Source organism: Apus apus, chromosome 17, assembly GCF_020740795.1.
Source record: "Apus apus isolate bApuApu2 chromosome 17, bApuApu2.pri.cur, whole genome shotgun sequence".
NCBI classification, from domain to species: domain Eukaryota; kingdom Metazoa; phylum Chordata; class Aves; order Apodiformes; family Apodidae; genus Apus; species Apus apus.
Genome location: NC_067298.1, coordinates 9,696,897 through 9,716,184, shown reverse-complemented (window position 1 = coordinate 9,716,184; position 19,288 = coordinate 9,696,897). Strand labels below are relative to the sequence as shown.

At 39.8% G+C, this 19,288-nt stretch overlaps 1 protein-coding gene across 4 annotated transcripts in view; it reads right to left on the bottom strand.

The window, feature by feature from the left end:
• The window catches only part of CEP112 (centrosomal protein 112), a 157,852-nt gene that overhangs the window by 56,435 nt on the left and 82,129 nt on the right, over positions 1 to 19,288 (bottom strand). For all 4 annotated transcript variants that reach the window (XM_051634572.1, XM_051634575.1, XM_051634574.1 and 1 more), the window contains one exon: positions 1,773 to 2,003. In XM_051634572.1, coding sequence (XP_051490532.1) covers positions 1,773 to 2,003 — 231 coding nt within the window. The remainder of the gene's footprint in view (positions 1 to 1,772; positions 2,004 to 19,288) is intronic.

Genomic DNA, 19,288 nt, shown 5'->3' with positions numbered 1-19,288 from the left:
GTGCTTGTTCTTTTTTTTTCCCTCCTTGGATAAAATCTCCTTCATCAAAGTTCCTTGGACTTTAATAGGATCAAGATTTGAACTAAGTTAGCTGAAAAAGTAAGTTTCGAGCTTTAAATGGAGTTTGCCCTCTAAGCTATTTTGACTTTTGGACTTTGTGGCCAATTTCCACAGCTCTACAACTGGGAGACAGAAATGAAGCAAAATGGTAAGGGGAAATTTGAAAGCAGTGCAAGGTATTCTCACATGGCTGTGACAGACTTTCCAACACAGCTCCTTTTTATTTTTCCCCTGACTTGTACTCAACATGTGCTCTTCTGATTAGAGGTAAAAATAGGGAATTAGACTAAATAATAATAATTTTAAAATTTCAATAGCAGTTAATACAGCTTAAAATTAGCAATTTTTTTTTTAAATAGAAAAAATCCAACAAATTAAAAAAGTATTTTTGACAGAAATGACAATTCAAGACTACTAAAGATTTTGCCCTGTGAAGGATTATTTGTAACTTTAATTTGAGGATGTAAAGAAGTTAACTTTCCTTGTGCTATACTACCCATGTAAAAAAAAAGATCAAAGAAAGAAAAGAATTGAGATTCAAATTCCATTTTTAAGCAAAAATGACAATGTCTTCCTGAGTTAAAATTAATCCTTTAATGATGAATTTCAAAGGTTTAAATACTTTCTCTGACCTTGGCTTTAAATAATTATGCCAAGAGGAGCTTTCCTTACATTCAGAAAAGGTTCTGAATTGTTGATCACAGCCGGTTTAGTGGCTCCAGGCTGGCTGATTGCCAACATAATCCTCCCAATGCTCTTGAAAATCATAGACCAAGAACCTGACGCAGGTAAATGAAATGTCACTTTCACAAAGGCTGTTCAAACAGTATATGCAGATTGTTAATTTGTGGCACAGAACCAGCACTTGGCAATAAAATGTATCACTTCTTGCATTAACACGTGGAAAAGATACTTCAACACCTATCTGCTTACACACATAGTGTCTACCATCAATATTAAGTAGTGCTTTTTAATTTAGCCTTTGAAATAAAACTCAGAAGTTTTAGCTCATATCATCCCTAATGTGGTGAAATACTTGATGTTGGTACAAGGGGCTGCTCAGCAATTGTGGATCCATGGGCAGTGACTCCTCGGAGCAGAGTGGGGAGGGAAGGCTCCGTGTACCTGAAACATTAATTTCTATTTTCAAGCCTTTCACACAGTACTTGCTCACCCAATGTGCACAGGCAAAACTAGACCAGCCATTGTTAGCAACTAGACCCAATTTCTTTGCAGTTTTAACCTGAACCTTTTCCCCCTTAAGAACTTTCCCTCTTTTTAAGGGAGCAAAAGCTTGGTTAGATAAAGCCACCCTTTCTACTCTGTTCCAGCAAAGAAAAAGTCATTTACCTTGTCCTTGGCTGGCTTTGCCTTTGAAATCATCAGGATTTTTAAAGTCCCACCAGCTCCTGAGCACCTCACAGTTGCCCAAGTTCCCCCTCAGCAGGGCTGGGAGTTGCTGCCCCAGAGCCCTGGCAGTGCCACAGCTGCTGTGTGCCCAGGGAGGAGGCAGCTCCTGTTATGGAACCACAAAACTTTCCATCCTCGCACCAGGATTGCAGCATCCAATGTCAGATCTGCAGCACACATCTCTATTTTCAACTCGAGTGACCCCTGAACATTTTTCTCCATTGAAAGTTTGCACATTCGAGGTGATTTTGAGGCGACTGCTCCCCTTTTGCCAAGCCACAAGCAGGGTGTGACCCTCTTACCTTGTCTACAGCCTTCTCCATTTCTAGGGCATGTAGCTTTTTCAGATGTAGTGTCATTATTTCTGCCTCTGCTTTCAGCTTATTCACTTCAGCCTCATGGTCTTGAGCTGCCTTCTGCTTCTCCTCTTCCCACTGATGCCTCAGCTCCAGCAGCTGCTGCTTCCTCTGAGCATCCCACTGAACCCGCTCTTCCCTCAGCTTGAGGACTTTGTTCTCCAAGTCACAGATAACCTGAAACAAAGACCAAAGTAAAAAAAAACACCCAGAACCCACAAAATATTTGCTTGTCTTAGGCTTTTAGCTGGGATAGAAGGGAGACTCAAAGGACTGTCTGTCTACTTTCTTGACCTCTTATTGCTTTTCCTCCTCACCCATGCAGATGAATACAGCTCCCCACTGCCCAAAGCATGGATGGAACAAGATGTACCTTTTTGGAGGAGGTGGCCCCATAGGTGAAGAAAGGTAGTTTGTCGCATATAATCACTATGTAAAATGTCCAACTCTTCCTTTTTCTTCTTAAGAAACAACCTGTCACTTCCTAATGAGAGATGAGTGTATAATTGATCATTTATCAATCCCTGCTGCAGATTATAACCTGTATTACACCACTGTGTGCTGATGTGCACCAAGGATGTATCACAGAACATCCTCCTCCAGCTGAGAGAACTAGAGCATGCCCAGAGGGTGACAAGGGCCAATGCAAAGAACCCTTAAGACTGCAAAGAGCATAGATCAGATACACAAACAACACCTTCAAAATGCAAGACACAGACTTCAGAATCCACAACTGTCTGTGATCACAGATTATCCTCCAGTCCTCGGGAGCAAACCCTGTCGTGTGACAGTGCTGAGCAGTGCCATCAGAAGCAGGGGACCCACGGGGGGTCAGCTCACTGCTGCCCTCGATGGGAGAACTTGGCAGGGTAAGGAATGAAAGTCACATGCAGTAAATCTTTGTCACTCCTCAAGCATACAGGATATATGTACACTGCTACCTTAAAGTAGCACACATTAATTCCTCGAGACTTACACTTGCATCTCACTCTCACTACTTTTCTAACTGCATTTCTTCTGGAGATTCTTAAACAAAGCACAGGAGCATCATATCTGTGGCATAAAACCATTGTCCTTACAGCCCAGTGCAACGTGTGGCATTGCAAGCACACGTGTTTTCATTTGTAAACACAATTCTGAACATAAGCATTTTCACTAGAAACCTCACACAGAATTTCCCCCTTTTTCCTCCCTGCCGCACAAATAACTGGGCAGTTCCCTGGAATTCTTTCACAGGGTATGATTGTATATTGAGATGAGAAACTGATGTTCTACCAAATAGATGTAGGTGAGTGAGCTTAAGCTTATTAAAGGTTTCATGAGAAAATCTGATTAAAATTACTGTATATTTAAAAGATCTCATTGCCCTGGAACATCAGTTACTGCTTCTAGAGCTCTGAACTGATCTCTGTTTCCAGCCACTATTTTTCTTCTTTAGACATTTTTAATGCACTGTCTGTATTCAGCTAAACCATCTATTTGCAGTCTCTGAGAACCACATTACTACAAACCTTTGAAACAGAAACATTCATTTCTGACCAAAGCCTGGAAGTAAATGACTATCAGAAACACTGCCTTGGACATTAGTATCCCAAGACAGATTGTTATAAATACTGTGATCTGAGAGAGAAAAATCAAGGTTTGAAAGTCTGCCTATTTTTTCAAGCTATTTGAAATGCATGGTGTAATAAAAGACTTCTCATCTCTCCCCTCAAACCTTTAGTTGTGTCTTTCAACTATGGCAGCTGTAACACATATTAACTTATATTAACCACCTTGGGAATCTAGCACAAGGCTGACTTTTGCTTCCATGCTTTCTTAATTACTCATTGACATTATTCCTTACTATGTCAAAGGTAAAATTGTGTGTGTTCAGAGATGGAAGGAGCACATCACTTGTACACAGAAGTAGAGCACAGCCCACATACTTCAGCTATATCAGCATTATTTCAAACATATGTTTCATGTAGTGTAATCTGCACTAGATCCTTTCCTTCCTTTCCTGATCTTTTCCTCCACACGTGTCCATTTTAGAATATAATTATACAGACTAAAATATGAAAATGTAAAGTACGTTTTAACAGATAATTATAATCTACAACATATTTTTATAATTCTTTTGGAAAAATCATTTCACCTCAAGATCATTGCAAAACGTTAGCCTAACTGGCTTTAACTTAACCAAGGAAATCTTCAGAGCTCCAGTTTCTATAGGATGACTTTCTCTATCTATTGTCTGAGTTCTAAACTGACACAGGTACCATTTGGGTTTTTTAATAGCTGTCCCAATGCAAAGCCTGCCTGGAATAGTAACAATTATCTTTTAATCTGAGAGAGCTTTTGTTGAGAGCTCATTCCCCTCCACTGCCACTTTCCTTTTTTCCCCCCTTTCCTTCTTTTTTAAAGCAAAAAATTTCCTTAAACTCCCTTGTGTAAGTAAAACTAAGACACAACATTGCTCACAAGTTTCCTAAAAACTTTCATAAAATATTTAGGATAAAGAGTCAATGCTAGCTTACTGTACAAGGAAAATTTATTCATAAATCATACTACAAGCCAAAACAAAGACTGGGTGAATTCCTGAGTCAACTGTTACATATTTCTGCTTTACTTTGTTCTATGTTCAATAATTCTTGTATAAAGCCACTAGAAATCAAAAGATCACAATATATTGTTTTCTACTGCCCACATGGAAAAAGTATCAGCTCCAGACCTTCAGATTCCAAACTGAGGAGCCACAAGGTGGTGGGCTGAGAGTTACAGGTAAAGTAACAGTAATTAATATGCAAAGGAGCATTAATGTTGGACCTAATAGATGGCAAAAGCTGATTTGCTTCTATGAGGAAAGAAGAAAGCATCTGAAGACAGGGTGATGGCTGTGAAACTAATATCATTAAAGAAGCCCTTTTGGAGCAACTTCACTGCTAGTAAGATGATGTTAAGACACATCTAATCTCTCCCAAGTGACTGGAAAAAGCCTATATTGGGGATCACAGACACAGTTCTTGTCAATTACTTTAAAGTAAGTCTAGTTCTCACAGCCAGATTATTTTTTCCCATAAACAAAGTCACTGGCAGAAGCAGCTTACAGCAACCAACTTGCTGCACAAAACTTAGAGTGACATGGATATCTTCAAACTGCTAAAGGAAACAAATCCCAAACTTTCCATCACTAAGATTCTGCTATTCCACACGCCAGGTTTAATAAACTATTATTAGATTTAAATGCAGGCAAATTAGTACTACCAGGAAAAAAACCCACCCAGGATGACATAATTCTCAGTTGTGAAAAATCCATGAAATTTAAAACTTAAGAGCAACTGTCTTTTTCTCAACAATTCAGTGGAAAAACAAAGATGCAATCACAAATATCTCACTTCTCATGCCCGAGACCTGCAGGCAGGAAGCTTGCTTGGTTTGTCTGCAAAACTAAATGCTCTTCCTCAGTAATGGTTTCTTGTATTCTTTTTCTAGCTGCCCAAACCTGTGCCTGTGAGCCATGCCTACTGAATAGTTTGCATGGTCCAAAGCATAACTCGGGTACAAGAGTGGCTTAAACACTCCACCAGAGCAAACCATTCTTGTGCCAAACAAGAGGCTTAAACATAAGAAACAAAGATTTCACAGTATATAATAGGTCCCAAATTTTTTTTGCTACTTGCTGCCTGTTTTTGGTTTTGATCACAATGTTCTAGCCTTTATTTTGGTTGTATGGGGATGAGTAAATAAAATAAAAGAGATCTGTATGTTTTTTCCAAAGGATGCAGGAATTCATAGTGATTCCAGAGGATGGCCATGCCATGGCAGGAGGCCCCAAACAAGAAAGCCTTTTGTAAAATGACTATTAATCCACATAAAGAAAAACAAACTGAAAGAAACCACTAGCTAACAGACTATTCCAAATGGAACAAAAATCCAAATATGTAAAGTAAACTGTATGACAGGGTAGAGATTCACATGGCACACTTGTATGGATATGTATGACAATCCCATAGCTGAGATGGTGATTTCTATTCCTGTTTCAAAGGAATAACTTAGAACTCTAACTAAGAATATCTGTGCTGAAATAGTGTCATAAAAAGGGTGGGTCATAAGCCCACAGCAATTTGCCTGTAGGGAAAAAATAGACTTGAAAGAAAAAAAGAAGGTTGCTCACTCACTTTGGCCTATTTAAAATGCCAATAAATGTTCTGCATGTTATTTGGAAGGAAAACATATGCTCCTAATTTTAAAAAGTAAATTGCACAAGAAAATATAAAGCTGGCAAAAAGTTTAAATTAAAATCTTTTGTTGATGTCTGAAACTCTGCCCCAGTTACATGCAATAGAGAAATGGTACAAATGAGTACAGTCTAATTTTTTTTTTTTTTTAATTGTATATTCCCTTCATTTTTCAGGAGCTCCTAGTTCAAGTCCATGAAGCATTTACTTGGATCAGTTTCTAAGGAAGAGGCTAGAGCATGACCACATCTTTTATACTTACAGGGACGGACTTCACTGTCTCCTCTGAACGTATTACACACCAAACCACATCCACCCCACCACCATATTTAGCTTCAAATGATGTTGAGGGCGTTTCAAACTCACAAAAACAAGGCAGTGCAGAGTTAAGATCATATCCACTCTTAACTTATTCCCTGAGGCTCAGCTCTAGAATCACTGAGGTGTTGCTTCAGCAGCTTTTACTGTAAGTGACTAACATCTCCCAGCAGATGAAGCTGCAATAACCCTTCATTGCTCTTCATTGCTGAGTGTACTCAGGCTGATGAAAAAATAGACCACTGCATTTCTAAAGTGGGTCATGACAACTCTTCAAGTTTCACAAGTTTTCCACACTGGGTTAACTTGGCTTCAGTTGCAGATGACTGCACAGGTCTCAATTTTGCTGTGTTTAATTTTGATGCATGTAACATTTTAAAAAACCCAAGAAAAACCCCAAAAACCTCTGAGCTGCTCCATGAACTTTGCTCAGACATGAGCTGCTAAGCAACACGATCACAATAATCCTTCCTCAGATAATAACCTCAAATATCAGCCCATAAGTAACCTCCCTACTTGAACCCGATATGCAGCTGCTGCCTCTGTGTGCTGATGGTTCCTCAGCATTTTTTCACCTGGAAGAACACTAAAAATCATGCATGCACTTGAAGAGAGAGCTCTGTGAAACCATCAGCTGAGCCCCTCTGAAAGGAGATCTGTTTCTTTGTGTCCTGTTCCTCTGGCCTGATGTGACAGAGAGGGATGAGGGATTCATAACGTTTGTTATTGGGTAGTGGATTGTTTTTGAAAGGAGATCAGCCCAGTCAAGGGAAAGGAAGTCTGTAGTAAAAACAAATCTCAATTCTATGATGAAGAAGAATGAAAAGGAAAATTAGGAACAAAGCAGAAACACCCAGTGATTCAGTGGTGACAATGAGTCCTTTTTTACCCCCCATCAGTGCAACGTCCCAGAAGAGGTGGATGAAGTATCCTGTCCCAGTCATGCAGCAACTGGTGACATACTTAGTGTAAAATGCCTTAGAAGGGATTATCTGTTGGAAGTGGGAATTTGAACTGCCTGAGCTTTCTTATTAATACACAAAGCTTTATAAAGTGCTGAGAAACAGATAAGACCAGTTCCTCTACCATCACAAAAATAAGCAATGCATCTAACATGAAAGAGTGCTAAAAAAGTAAACACATATGACTTGTTTGCAGCTCGAAGCTTAGAAAAAAGTGTTGCTGTAAGAACTTCAAAGATGTGTAATGCTGGTTTGTGTTTCCAACAAAACTGGTTTGTTTTACTGCATCTTACTACTGCAGTTTCAGCAAGTCACAACCATGTGTCTTGCACAGGATCTCATTCTGGTTTTAGGAAACCATCCCCAAGATTATCACCCTTCAGAGATGCAAGAGCTGTGCAGCACCAAGGGCCAGGCACTGTCCTAGTGGCTCTCTGACCTTCCTGTCCACAAAGCATCCTATTGATTTGGACTCACTGGTCCCAGTTTACCTCTCCTTTTCTCCATCCCAGATGAATTTCAACTGGCCAGTTCTGCCACCAGGCAGCTCCATTTGTGGCTCCTAACAGGACAATGATACAAAGGGTGCACAGCAGTGCTGAAAAAAAGCCATCTTTTTGTTTAAGTGACAATCTAAATCTGAAAAGACATCAAATGTAACCCAGTACTTAAAAGAATTTTGAACTAGTAAGCATAATTCAAGTTTTTTATTGTCATCTTCTAAATAAAGCTCAATTATCTCCATTTTAACCAACTATATAAAAAATATTTTCTCTGTCATAGCAATTTCAATTAAAATAGGTTAAGAATTCATTATCCATTTTTTCTTGTGACTGGTAAAATCAACAATTTGTCAGTATTATGAATCCTTAAAAAGATAGATTTGATTTGCAAAGAAAACTACTGCAACAAATGTCACACACATTATCACATGGGTAATGATGTGGCAGAGCACAAATTAACAGGGATCAGTAATAAACAGCTCTTTAGCTTTCACAGCACCATCTATTACACTGTAAAGTTTAAATGCCTTTTGGGTAAGAACACATAGGCCCATAAATATGGTAATTAAGGGAGTAGATAAATGAAATGGTGTGAAACGAAGTGAAAATGAACCACAGTTCAGTGACCAACAGGTTGGTCTCACCTCCTAAGAGGACTGATGGAATCTTCCAAAAGCTCTTCCAGAGGAAATCATGGATACAAAGGAGCTCTGCTGGCACCACCAGCACCACGAGCAGTCCTGATCACTAGTCTGGCACTCCCTGGAAACATCAAATACCAGCAAAGCTAAAACTTCAGTACTCAGACAGATGCCTTTCTTACATGCTGATATTTTGTGGATACTTAAGTGTCTTCTCATTCTCGAGGAAAAAAAATCTGTCCCTAACATTGGTGCTACTGCACAGCTTCTTAACCAGAAGACATTTTTATCCTGTGTATAACTACACTCAGTGATAAGTTACGAATACATTCAGAAATCAAGTGTTCAGGCTGTATGATATCAAACTGAGGTATTTTCTTGTAGGAAAACTGTTACACAAACCAAACCTGTACTGGCTAACCTGCACAGCACACCGAGTGGCAGTCCTCTACACTCACACAGCTGAATATTCACTGTCAAAAAACTTCTGCAAAAGCAGTGCAGATGGCAACCACAGTCCTAACAGTTAAATATTTGCTGTTCAGCAGTGTAAGATCTGAACCCCCATATGACAGGGCTTATACAAAGGGATATCAACTCCATGGCATCACAATCACAGCTTTTCTCACCTTGCAAAGGCACCTTTGACACGTCTCTTGAAAATATCCACTGGGACTTGTAAAGTGAGGTGTTGAGCTGCTAACTTACATATTTATTCTATTCATTTAAACAACATTAAGCTGCACTTAAATGTCACACCTCCGTTGTAAGATTCTTTACTTGGACTGTTTCAGCACTCTGCATGCTCTGCAAAATGCCCCTAACATTTATGAATATAAAAGCATATTCCTACCTGCCTTATTTTTGTCTCCAAGGGTGCTAGTTAGGGGTGGGGGCAGGTTTAACACCACTCTACCTGTACCATGCTGCTGGAGGCTAAACATCACTCTCTTCTTCATATTCAAGCCATGGACAGCTTCATTTCTCCTCCTCACATTACAACAGTTCCCCAAAAAGTCCAGCACCCTTTGGATTTTATTTCTTAGTAATGCACCTGCTGAATCTTGTCCACTCTTGTTCTACAGCTCCAGCATTTTCCTGAAATATGATGGAAGTGTTGACTCATGAAGTACAATACAGAGAAGTTACTTTCTGCTGAGCTCCATTTTCAATAAAATAAATAAAAAGAATCTATCCATGTCATTCCTACAGGGAAACGTGCTTGGGGAACACTTCTATAAACGATCTAAACCCCAGACTATTTGCTAACTTTGCCATGGATTTCTGAAGCAATGAAATATGAAAGACCCAGGTACTAAAATGCCAGTAGGAAAAGCTACACTGAAAATATTATCTTGCTTATACATCTAGGGCTGCATGTGAGAAAGAGGCAGCAAATTCTGCTGTGGCGTGGTTTAAGCAAAACAGAATTTAGACTTTTTTTTTGTTGTTTCCAAAAGGAGTGCACTGAAATAGGTCTGGACTTTGAAAGAAGCCAGTTAGCTGCCTAAATCCCAGTTAATGTAAATGGCACTTAAGCTACAAACTGGGCTTTAAAAAAATAAAAGGGGGGGTGGTGGGGGGAGGGCAGTGGGCAGGGAGAAAGAATCAGACATCAATTTGAACAGTTCCACAAAGAGCTTAAAATTAATGGAGCTTATTTTGATTTCTTAATTTACATAAAACCATTTGATTCTAATTTAGTTACCAGCAGCTAGAAAGCAGAACTTCATATAGGTTGGTTATTGTTACTGCCTTCCTAATCAAATGAGTTTTAGTCAAATGGAAGAACCTCAAACCTACACGCGTAACTGAACGCTACAGTGCACTAGGGAGTGAAAAGATTACTTACATAGTTGAAACTGAGATAAATGTAAATACATTTTTCATTTAACAGTTCTAAGGCCTGGAAAAGACTTGGCTTTCCTGCCTGGAAGATAGATCCAGAACAGTTGCTTACCTGATTTACCGTATTTACTTTGAAATTTGGTTAATGAGTAAGAAATTAAAACATCCAGCCTTCTTTCTCCTTTTTATGTGATGAAAGAAATGTTTACATTTGTATTTGTCTTTGTACAAACAAAATGATTGGAATAAGTCTGCTAAGAGACCTACCTGGAAAGGACTAGCTGGAGGACTCATTTCCTTGTGTATTACCACTAAGAAATTTAATGGAGACACTCAACTGGGCATCCAGTTATCTACATAACTGCATTAATGTAACATATATAATAGGGATGGAAAAAAAATTCAGCCATAAATACCTGTTTAATTCAATGATCCCCTAAGATGACTTATGAGAGCAAAATATAGATAAAATACACACTGGCTAAAAATAAAAATCTGTATCTACTACCATGTTTACTGCATCATACAAAGCATAACAACCTATCCCTAAACAGTGATAGATGAAAATTACACCAAGATGCAGACACAAAGTCTAAACAATAAGTTGTTCCCGTGTAACAGAACTCCCATCTTCAACTTCTTCTAGAAATGCAAACTTTGGGCACTGCAGTCCAGCTCACCCGCCAGGACTAGCTCCTCATCAGGCAGGTGAGGGGCTTGAGGAAGACTTGAAGTTCATGCTCATGTTCAAGCTCTGTCCTGACTGTTAATCAAGGTGGAAAAGATACGTTTTTCAAAACTCCAGCATCATCCCAGGAAGCCAACTAAGGAGCCTGATGCCCTTATTCTCTGGGCAGATGACTAAAGATGACTTGAATGCACTAGCCTGCTCTACTAAAGACCCTAATACACCAGGAAACTCTCTCATTACTGATGTCATGCTGCTATATTGAAGATGACAGGGTTTAACCAAGCATGAAGCCCCCATTCTCAGTCTCATGAATGGCAATATGTGTGGGCAGAACTCCTGAATCCCTGCAGCTTCAGAAGTAAAAATTGTGTCACTTACAGGTTCAGACTTGAAAGAAATAATCAGCTTCTAACTTTCAGAAGAACGCTCATTTCTGCAAGGCAGTGACAATGGATTGCAGTATTTCTGTAATCAGTGAGTTGGGGTAAATTCTCTGGACATTAGCTGCTTACACAAATAAGATGCAACAAACTACACACCTGCAACTTTTGAGTTTCTCCCATTTGAAACCAGCTCCTAACTGGAAGAAGCATATCCTACTTGACCACTGACATGTCTATCCTTAATATCAAACAGGTAAGTTTGCCACCTCCATCTGAGGATCTTAAGTCCTAGAGAAGGAAGTTTTCACTCCAACCTTGGTGTTAGGTTGGAGTCCAAATCAGGAGCTGATGGTTCCTACTGTGTATTTTGTGCACACCTACAGCTCACACCATGTCTAGTCTCCCTCTCTGCATCTTCATCCTCAAGTGCTGGTTGCACTATTCGCATCATCTCAACAGTAGCTCCTCTGAGTTCAGAGACTTTTTGGAAGCATCATGCTCCACAGCTGCCAGTTCAGAAAGACAAGATCAATCCCAGGACGATCTGTACAAAATAAATGAAACCTGTGTGCATAACATTTCTTTTCTTGGAATTGAGAGTATTTTTGGCTCAGTATCTTCCTCTGGCACCTTTACATTGATCTTTATCCTTTTCATCCTTCTTAGCCTGTCCTTGAATTCAGTTGATGCCACTTTCTTTTTCTGAATGTCAAATAAGCCACTGCATCCTGGGGCAGGAATTTATTCAGATTTATGTATGCAACTGTTTTGGATCTACTGGTCTTTGAAGAAATATTAATATCTATTTGAAACGTAAAATCAAAATACATACTAAACACATAAATTCTATGAAATATCAGTAAAATAAAATAACCTATTAAGTATATCCAGTTATACAGGCCCATGTTTATATTTCCTACCCACCTGCCAAGAAAAGTAAAAAAAAGAAAAACCCTCAAAATTGCATGAAAAGATCAGGAACAATGTATTACTCCTGAACTCAATACTCTGGCAGGGAACAGCAGTTGTGGGGAGGGCTTGAAGAAGAAGCTGTTGACTGGAGGCAGAACACCAAAGGGAGAGTCTCCTTTCTGTCCAACAATGAAGCACAGTCTTTCCAGAGGACAACATTTGCAGACTTTTGAAACCTACTGCTTTTACTTTTCTGAAAAGCATCACTGTTTTGAAGGACAGTCTGATTATGCAGTAAGAGATCATTACTACGTACCACATTTCTAGTAACACGAAGCACAAAGATCAAGGAACTACTAAATAGATTATTTCTCGATAACCACATTTTTGACAAATGGCATCTGATGCATTTGTTGAGACAGATTTCAGCTTTCTCCATATGTGTACCTAATTACCACATTAACGAAGGCTACTGCTATAAAGGAATAGCAAGGCTGTCTCTGCTAAACCTCCTCAAAAGTCCTGCACAGGCAACAAACGTTGCCTTCCACAGAAATGAGTAGGTTAGAAGCCATTACTGATTCATGCCGCCGACTTTCTCTCAGCCTCTGATGCAAAAGGTGCCAAAGAAATGTTATCACAAGGGTTTGTTTGCACAGCTTTAACAATCTAAGTATCCGACACAATACTCAGGTAGAGCAGGGAAGAATTTATTGGTACCTTCCCACCCCCCTAGAATTTCAGATGCTGAAGCTGTTTTCCCCTTTCTTGAACCAGCTCGGCCCAGACTCGCTTGTCCCGCAGTGACATGTCTATTGAATACAAATCAGACAGCATAGCTTTAAATCTGTGTTGCAGCTCTCATTTCCAATTCGAGAACTGTACTATAATCATAAGCTTCTGGTGGATGAAAGGAAATCAGCTCTCTGAATATTAGCTAATGCCACATTTGCAAGTCCTGAAGAGATCTGTGCTGTTTAAAAAAAAAAAAAAAAGAAGAAGAAGAAAAAAAAGATCATTTCTCGTGAACCTATATATATGAATTGCTTTGTACTGCTCGACTGATAGAAGCGATGCCTGTGCTGGGATTAAACCCTTTTCATCATAAAACCTCATCTGGTTCGGAGTCCAAGTCCATCAAACCTTTTCCCTTTAAAGTCCCGCCTTTGATTCTACATCAATTTATTCAAACCGCAGCTGGGTGGCTGAAAACGAAAGGACAGCATCATTTAAACCAACCATGTTCCTAACTTGAAAGAAGGGCTATAATTAAAAAAATGGGCATAAAAGAATGGAAATGGGATAATATTTTTTAATGGTAGTTCAAAGGCCGACAGATGTCAGAGCCTTTGAAGATGCCAGTACACTGAGCAAGAAGTTGCCATTAAATAGTTTGCCTGAGAGGTGAAGCAGCTTTTTAATGACTGAAAAAGCCCTTGCAGACACATCCTTGTGTTTTTAATTTGTCAGAGTTTCTGCAGTATTTTCTGATTAATGACACATGATTATAACTGCATAGCATACATATTTTTATACTTGTTTAAATGAATACTTCATTCCACATTCCTTCAGTGCCAGATAAGAACAGGAAAGCTTTACTACAGAGTCCAAAACTATTCAGATTGCTCAAATATTTATGGTAATTTGAGGGGATTGGCCAGATCCAGAGCTACTATGTGTTGCTACCTTTTGTTCTTTAATGGTGCTATTACTTCTGCCATCACAATGTGCATGCATTAAGTGAGCATGTGAGCAGTAATGTATTGTAGCCTTCTTGTGCCCCAAACAATCAGAGCTTCATAATTTGCTGACGAACAAAGTCATCAAATCAAAATAACATTTAGGAAAATTCCTCAGTGGATCCTAAACAATACAAACAATGGCTGCTAATGTGAGAGGAAAATAACTATTCTGAAGAGACCTCCACATTGCTAGAAAACATGTCCAAAAGAAAAACACCAATATTTATAAATGCAGATAAAGTTCTTATCGTGGGCTGAGAAGTTGCTCCTGCAACATCCTTCATCTCTCTGTTAACACAGGCTTCTTTTTTCTGTTTTCACCATGAATAGAAAATGTAGTAGCCCAAAACCCACGGACAATTTCTTTTGCTCCCAGCAGGAAGCTCTCAGATGACTACAATAGGCTTTTGTGACAGTGTGCCTGCTGAGCTGAGCAGGGAGAGCACAGGGAAAACCCCAGGCCTGGGGAAGGACAGGAAGAGCCAGCACCGCATGTCCTGCCTCGCAGGACACCTTGGAGAAGTCAGTCATACGCAAACACAGTCACTACAAGGGAGTTTGATTAATGTATTGTGCTTTCTGCTCTTCCAACCTACATTTGGCTTGGTAATTGGATCATAAATAGAAATGTGATGATATTTGACTCAGCTAAAGCTTCATGTACAGAGAGACTGAAGGTACCTTGGCAGAGCTCTGTGAAATCAGTTGCTGGTCTCCACAGAACATGTACATGATTCTGTAAGTATGAATATGTGGCTTGTTGCAAGCCATAGCCATCAGAAACCTTTTTGTAATTACCATATTGCCTCATACCAGCCTCATGACCCTCCGCAAGGAGAGGAAGATCACTGTTGGATACTGACTTACTCTGGTCCCACGCATCTACAACTGGAGGTAGATAAAGCTGTTAGCAGCAAGTGTTCTCTTATGTGTTCAAACCACCAGGTAGTTATCCAACTGCAAAAGCAAGTGCTGAAAATGTTGAAAAGGAAAAGCCAATGGCTGCAGAGAAAAGAAATGGAATTCTGAGACTTAATTCTCCCAAAGATATTTTGAATGAAAACAGAGTCCTGCTAGGAAAAATACAACTGTGTTAGGATTCCACTTTCTACCATATTTCAAATTAACATTGCAACCTAAAGGAACGTTGCCCACGAAAGATGTGTCAAGCTTAGGAATAAACATTACAAGATTCTTCTAAAATGGGCAATTTCAGACACCCTGAAAACAGAAAGCCACATGGGCATGCAAAGCTGAGCCATTCAGAATCTATCCGTTAGAGGGCAATAATACACACACACACCCCTACAAACACACACTCTCGCACAGACCTCCAACCAACTTTAATAGGAAACTTGGTGCTTTCTGTCTGATATTAGTAATGGCATATTGACAGCTTGGGCCTTGCTCTGTTCTCCTCCTCTCCACTCCCAACAACAGTATCCTACAGGTCAAAAGTTACAATAACAAATTATTATTTAAATTTTATTTCCTACAAGGAAACCAATACACAGTGTTAGAGGCTTACAGATAGTTGTTATTAATAATAGCTTGAGTAGATGAACAACTAGCATTGATATAAGCACGTAAATCATCATAAGAGTTCCCAAAAATGTCCTTTATGTGCTCATCTCCAAACTACAGCCAACACTTTCCCTTTGCTCTTCAGTCACATAAGGAACTTTTGATAACAGCAGCAACGGGAGATATGGCAAGTATCCAATATATTTTAGGTGTCTTTTAATGCTACAGACAGATCATGGAAAGGCATTTTCCACTATGTCATTAGTAGAGGCACTTGAGGCAAGCAGCTCATGTGCTGTGTCTTCTGTCTTTGTCTTGCTCTAACCATGTCAACCTGCCGATAAACTTCATTGTTTATCACGAGTCCTCAACCCTCTGCTTGCTGCACCCACTTCTCATATCCTATGATCACATTTCTGTTAGGAGCGTAGTGGAACAGGAACTGTCTGTTATGAGCTTAGTGGGATGGCAATTGCCTGTTGTTACATATTTTCACTAACACAATGTAGACTCAGACCCCTGAAAGGATTCCAGCAACAGAAGAAATTACCATCAGACCTAAATTGCTTCTCAACATCTTATTAGTTACAGGATTGCTGGAATTTACAGTAAGACACAGGCAGCTCTATCAGTCATATAACAAGCAGCAATTCCTAGGAACATCCACAATACATTGGTTTTGGGTTTTTTTTGGGGGGGAGTGTGTGTGGTATTTTTGTTTTTCAATATCTTACTTAGCAATGATCAATTTGTATTTCATTAGAAACTATTTCAGGTAACAATTTCAACTATTAGCTAGTTATCTCCATCAACTGTTGAATAAATATTACTTTTATATTACACTAAAGGTTTAATTGAAGATCTGAACTCAACTTCATAAGGTCCAAGATGAAGATGTAGACTAACAGGCAGGTCTACAGCTATCCCAGTCAGCACAGATGTGACCATGACAGGGACAGGCACCTGAAACACGCAAGTCCCCAGTGACACTAAATACAGCAGGAAATCATGCAGCTATTCTCAACTATTCCAGAGTCCTCTTTTTGCAATGCCTGCCTTTGCACAATCACTTTCCTTGCTAGTTCTCTTCTAAATTCATTTTACAGACGTCAATACAGTAGAAGGTACAGACTACAAAAGAATTCAAGCTGTCAGAGACAATGCTAGAAGAATTGTATCACCCATACAAAAGATGGAGTTCACTCTTCCTGGGATTTTTAGATCTGTCGCAAGTATAAACACCATGTCAAGCTTTTTGTTTCTTTTTTTTTCTGCCTCCAAACTACAAGTGTTGGTTTTATTAACTCTGAGGAACAACTTTAAAACCTGAAAATGGAATTTTTACAATATTTTCAGAGCCAAAAAAAGTATTTTCTTATTTGCAATATTTCAGAAGAACTTCCATACTTATGAATACAAATTACTGTGAGATTTGTAATTGCAGTTTGAAACCTATTGTCTTCTCCATTAAACAGAAATCTGCAACATCCCTGACATCGATTTCTGTCATGTTGTCATGATAAACACTCAGGTATTAAGTACCTTCCACATCATGCAACCAGGCATGATTCCAATTAGTGCTGAATAGAAGACAAAATGTCAGCCTAATAAGCTTCAATTTGCAAAGTCTTTGAACCTTTGATGATATCATCACTTTGCCAATCATTTCTTGTACTTTAGCTTCTTTTTTTTCCCCACATCCCCTTCCCTGTCAAACAGAAATCTTTCAAACCTACAGAAACAGAAGACATGAACAACGTCAGTCATTGGCCTGACTGAGCTAAAAGATCCAAAACTGACTCCCTGACACATCAACAGAGAACTATGATGTGCACAACATTCCCTCAAAGCTGATTTGCTGCCAACATGTAGAGTAATTGGGGGAAAAAAGTCTACTTTGAAGTCATTCTGTGAAAAAGATTTTTTCGCATGAAATCAACACTAAAAACCTTAAATCACTGTCAGAGCCTCTGCCACTCTTCCAGAATGAAATAACAGTATTTGTTAAAGTGAGATGACATTTCTTCAAAGGTGACTGGACTGAAGAACATCTTTGCTGTCTGACTTAGTATTCGAAATACTGTATTTTAGAATTTCTTTCTACTTTGTTTCCTGAAAAAAAAGAAAAAAAGAAAAGAAATGAAGGGTTTCCAAGAAAAGACAAATTGCAAGAAGGACACACACAATTCTGTGAGGTGGAACATACAAGCCTAGCACATGTCCAAAGCCTATAGCTGAGGACACACAAAGCCCTCTCTGGAATTTCCACAAATTCATAACCTAAAACCCCTGCTCTTATCTGGGTTTGAGGGAAAACAGAAACACAAAATGGCAGCAGAAAAGACAAGGAGGTGATGAATCAGGATGGGAAATGGGGAGCAACACAAACGCCTGTGTGGCTGCTCCAAGGCTCTGCCAGGGCAGCAGGTTCTGCCGAAGGACCAAGCTCACAGTTCCAGCTCAGAAAAGGAGAGACAGATGATGGTCTCTTCCGAGCTGACTCCCTGGAGGAGGTGGGTCACAGCAGGCTGCCCAGAGCACAAGACCAGTGACAATGGGCTTCACCACCCAGGTCCAACACTTGGACTGCATAGAGTTGCCCCATTTCTTTGGTTTGCAAGTTCCACAGAGCCCAGAGAGGAGACCTTCACTGTCACGTAGCTGTTACTGCTCAGAACTGGCAGCAGACAAAACCCAGCCTACCCCACACATGACATGGCAAGAGTCTGTGCTTCAGTAGAAAAGTTGATCGAGATGCTTGGAAGGGACCAGAAACTGCCTCCTGGAGCTGAGGGGAGCGAGTCAGGAGCACAGCCTGAGCACAGCAGCAGTGGCGTGAGGAGCGAGGCTGAAGGAGTGCAGAGCACTTGGCTACCTCTGCAGCTGAGGGCTGAGCAAATTCCTGACATCCCAGGCTCAAACAGACTTCCAGGAGTTGCTATGGACACCAGGGTTGGGCCAGTGGGCAAAGAGCTGCAAAGACGTTTAACAGTTAAGTAATGAGCCTGGTGTCTGCACCAGTAACATCATCTTCAGATCCACAGATAACCCATCATGGGGGTTGGGGTTTTCCCCCCCCCGCCCCATCCCTCCTGTCTTCTCTCCAGAGAAGTTTTCAGTTGCTCTTTGGGACCCAAAGCGCTCCATGAAGGACTGAGCAGAGCGTGGTGGGGCGCCCAGGACAGTGCACTGTGCCACAAGCTGCTCAGCTGCAATTTGTTACTGGTTTTCCACTTGAAGGTTTCTCTGTAACACTTTAATGTGGGAACGTGCGGAGCTTTATGGATGGTCTCATATTTCTCAAGTGACACATCTTCAGCCAAAGTATGTCAGCTACAGGAGAGGGCAAGGCTTTTCACTGGCTTTGTGATTTCTTCTTCCCCCGTCAAAAACCACATAAAAGAAAAATACAAATAATCAGCTCTCCAAAATTGCTATTTATTACCTCATCATGAAATCGTCTACTGGACCCTGCAGTGGTATTGAGAAACACAGTTACTTAAGCCATAAAGAGGTCGTATTTATTACTCAAAATTGGGAAAATTAGCATCCATATGGATCCTATTGTTTTAAGACCAGTAATGCTGCCAAAACAAGTGGTGTTAACATTCCAGACTACAGATTGTCATAATTTCTCTTCTAGTGTTTCATTCTTTCATTTGGTATTTATAATACCTTTGAATTGAGGAACTGAATGGATCATAAAATCCCTTCTATC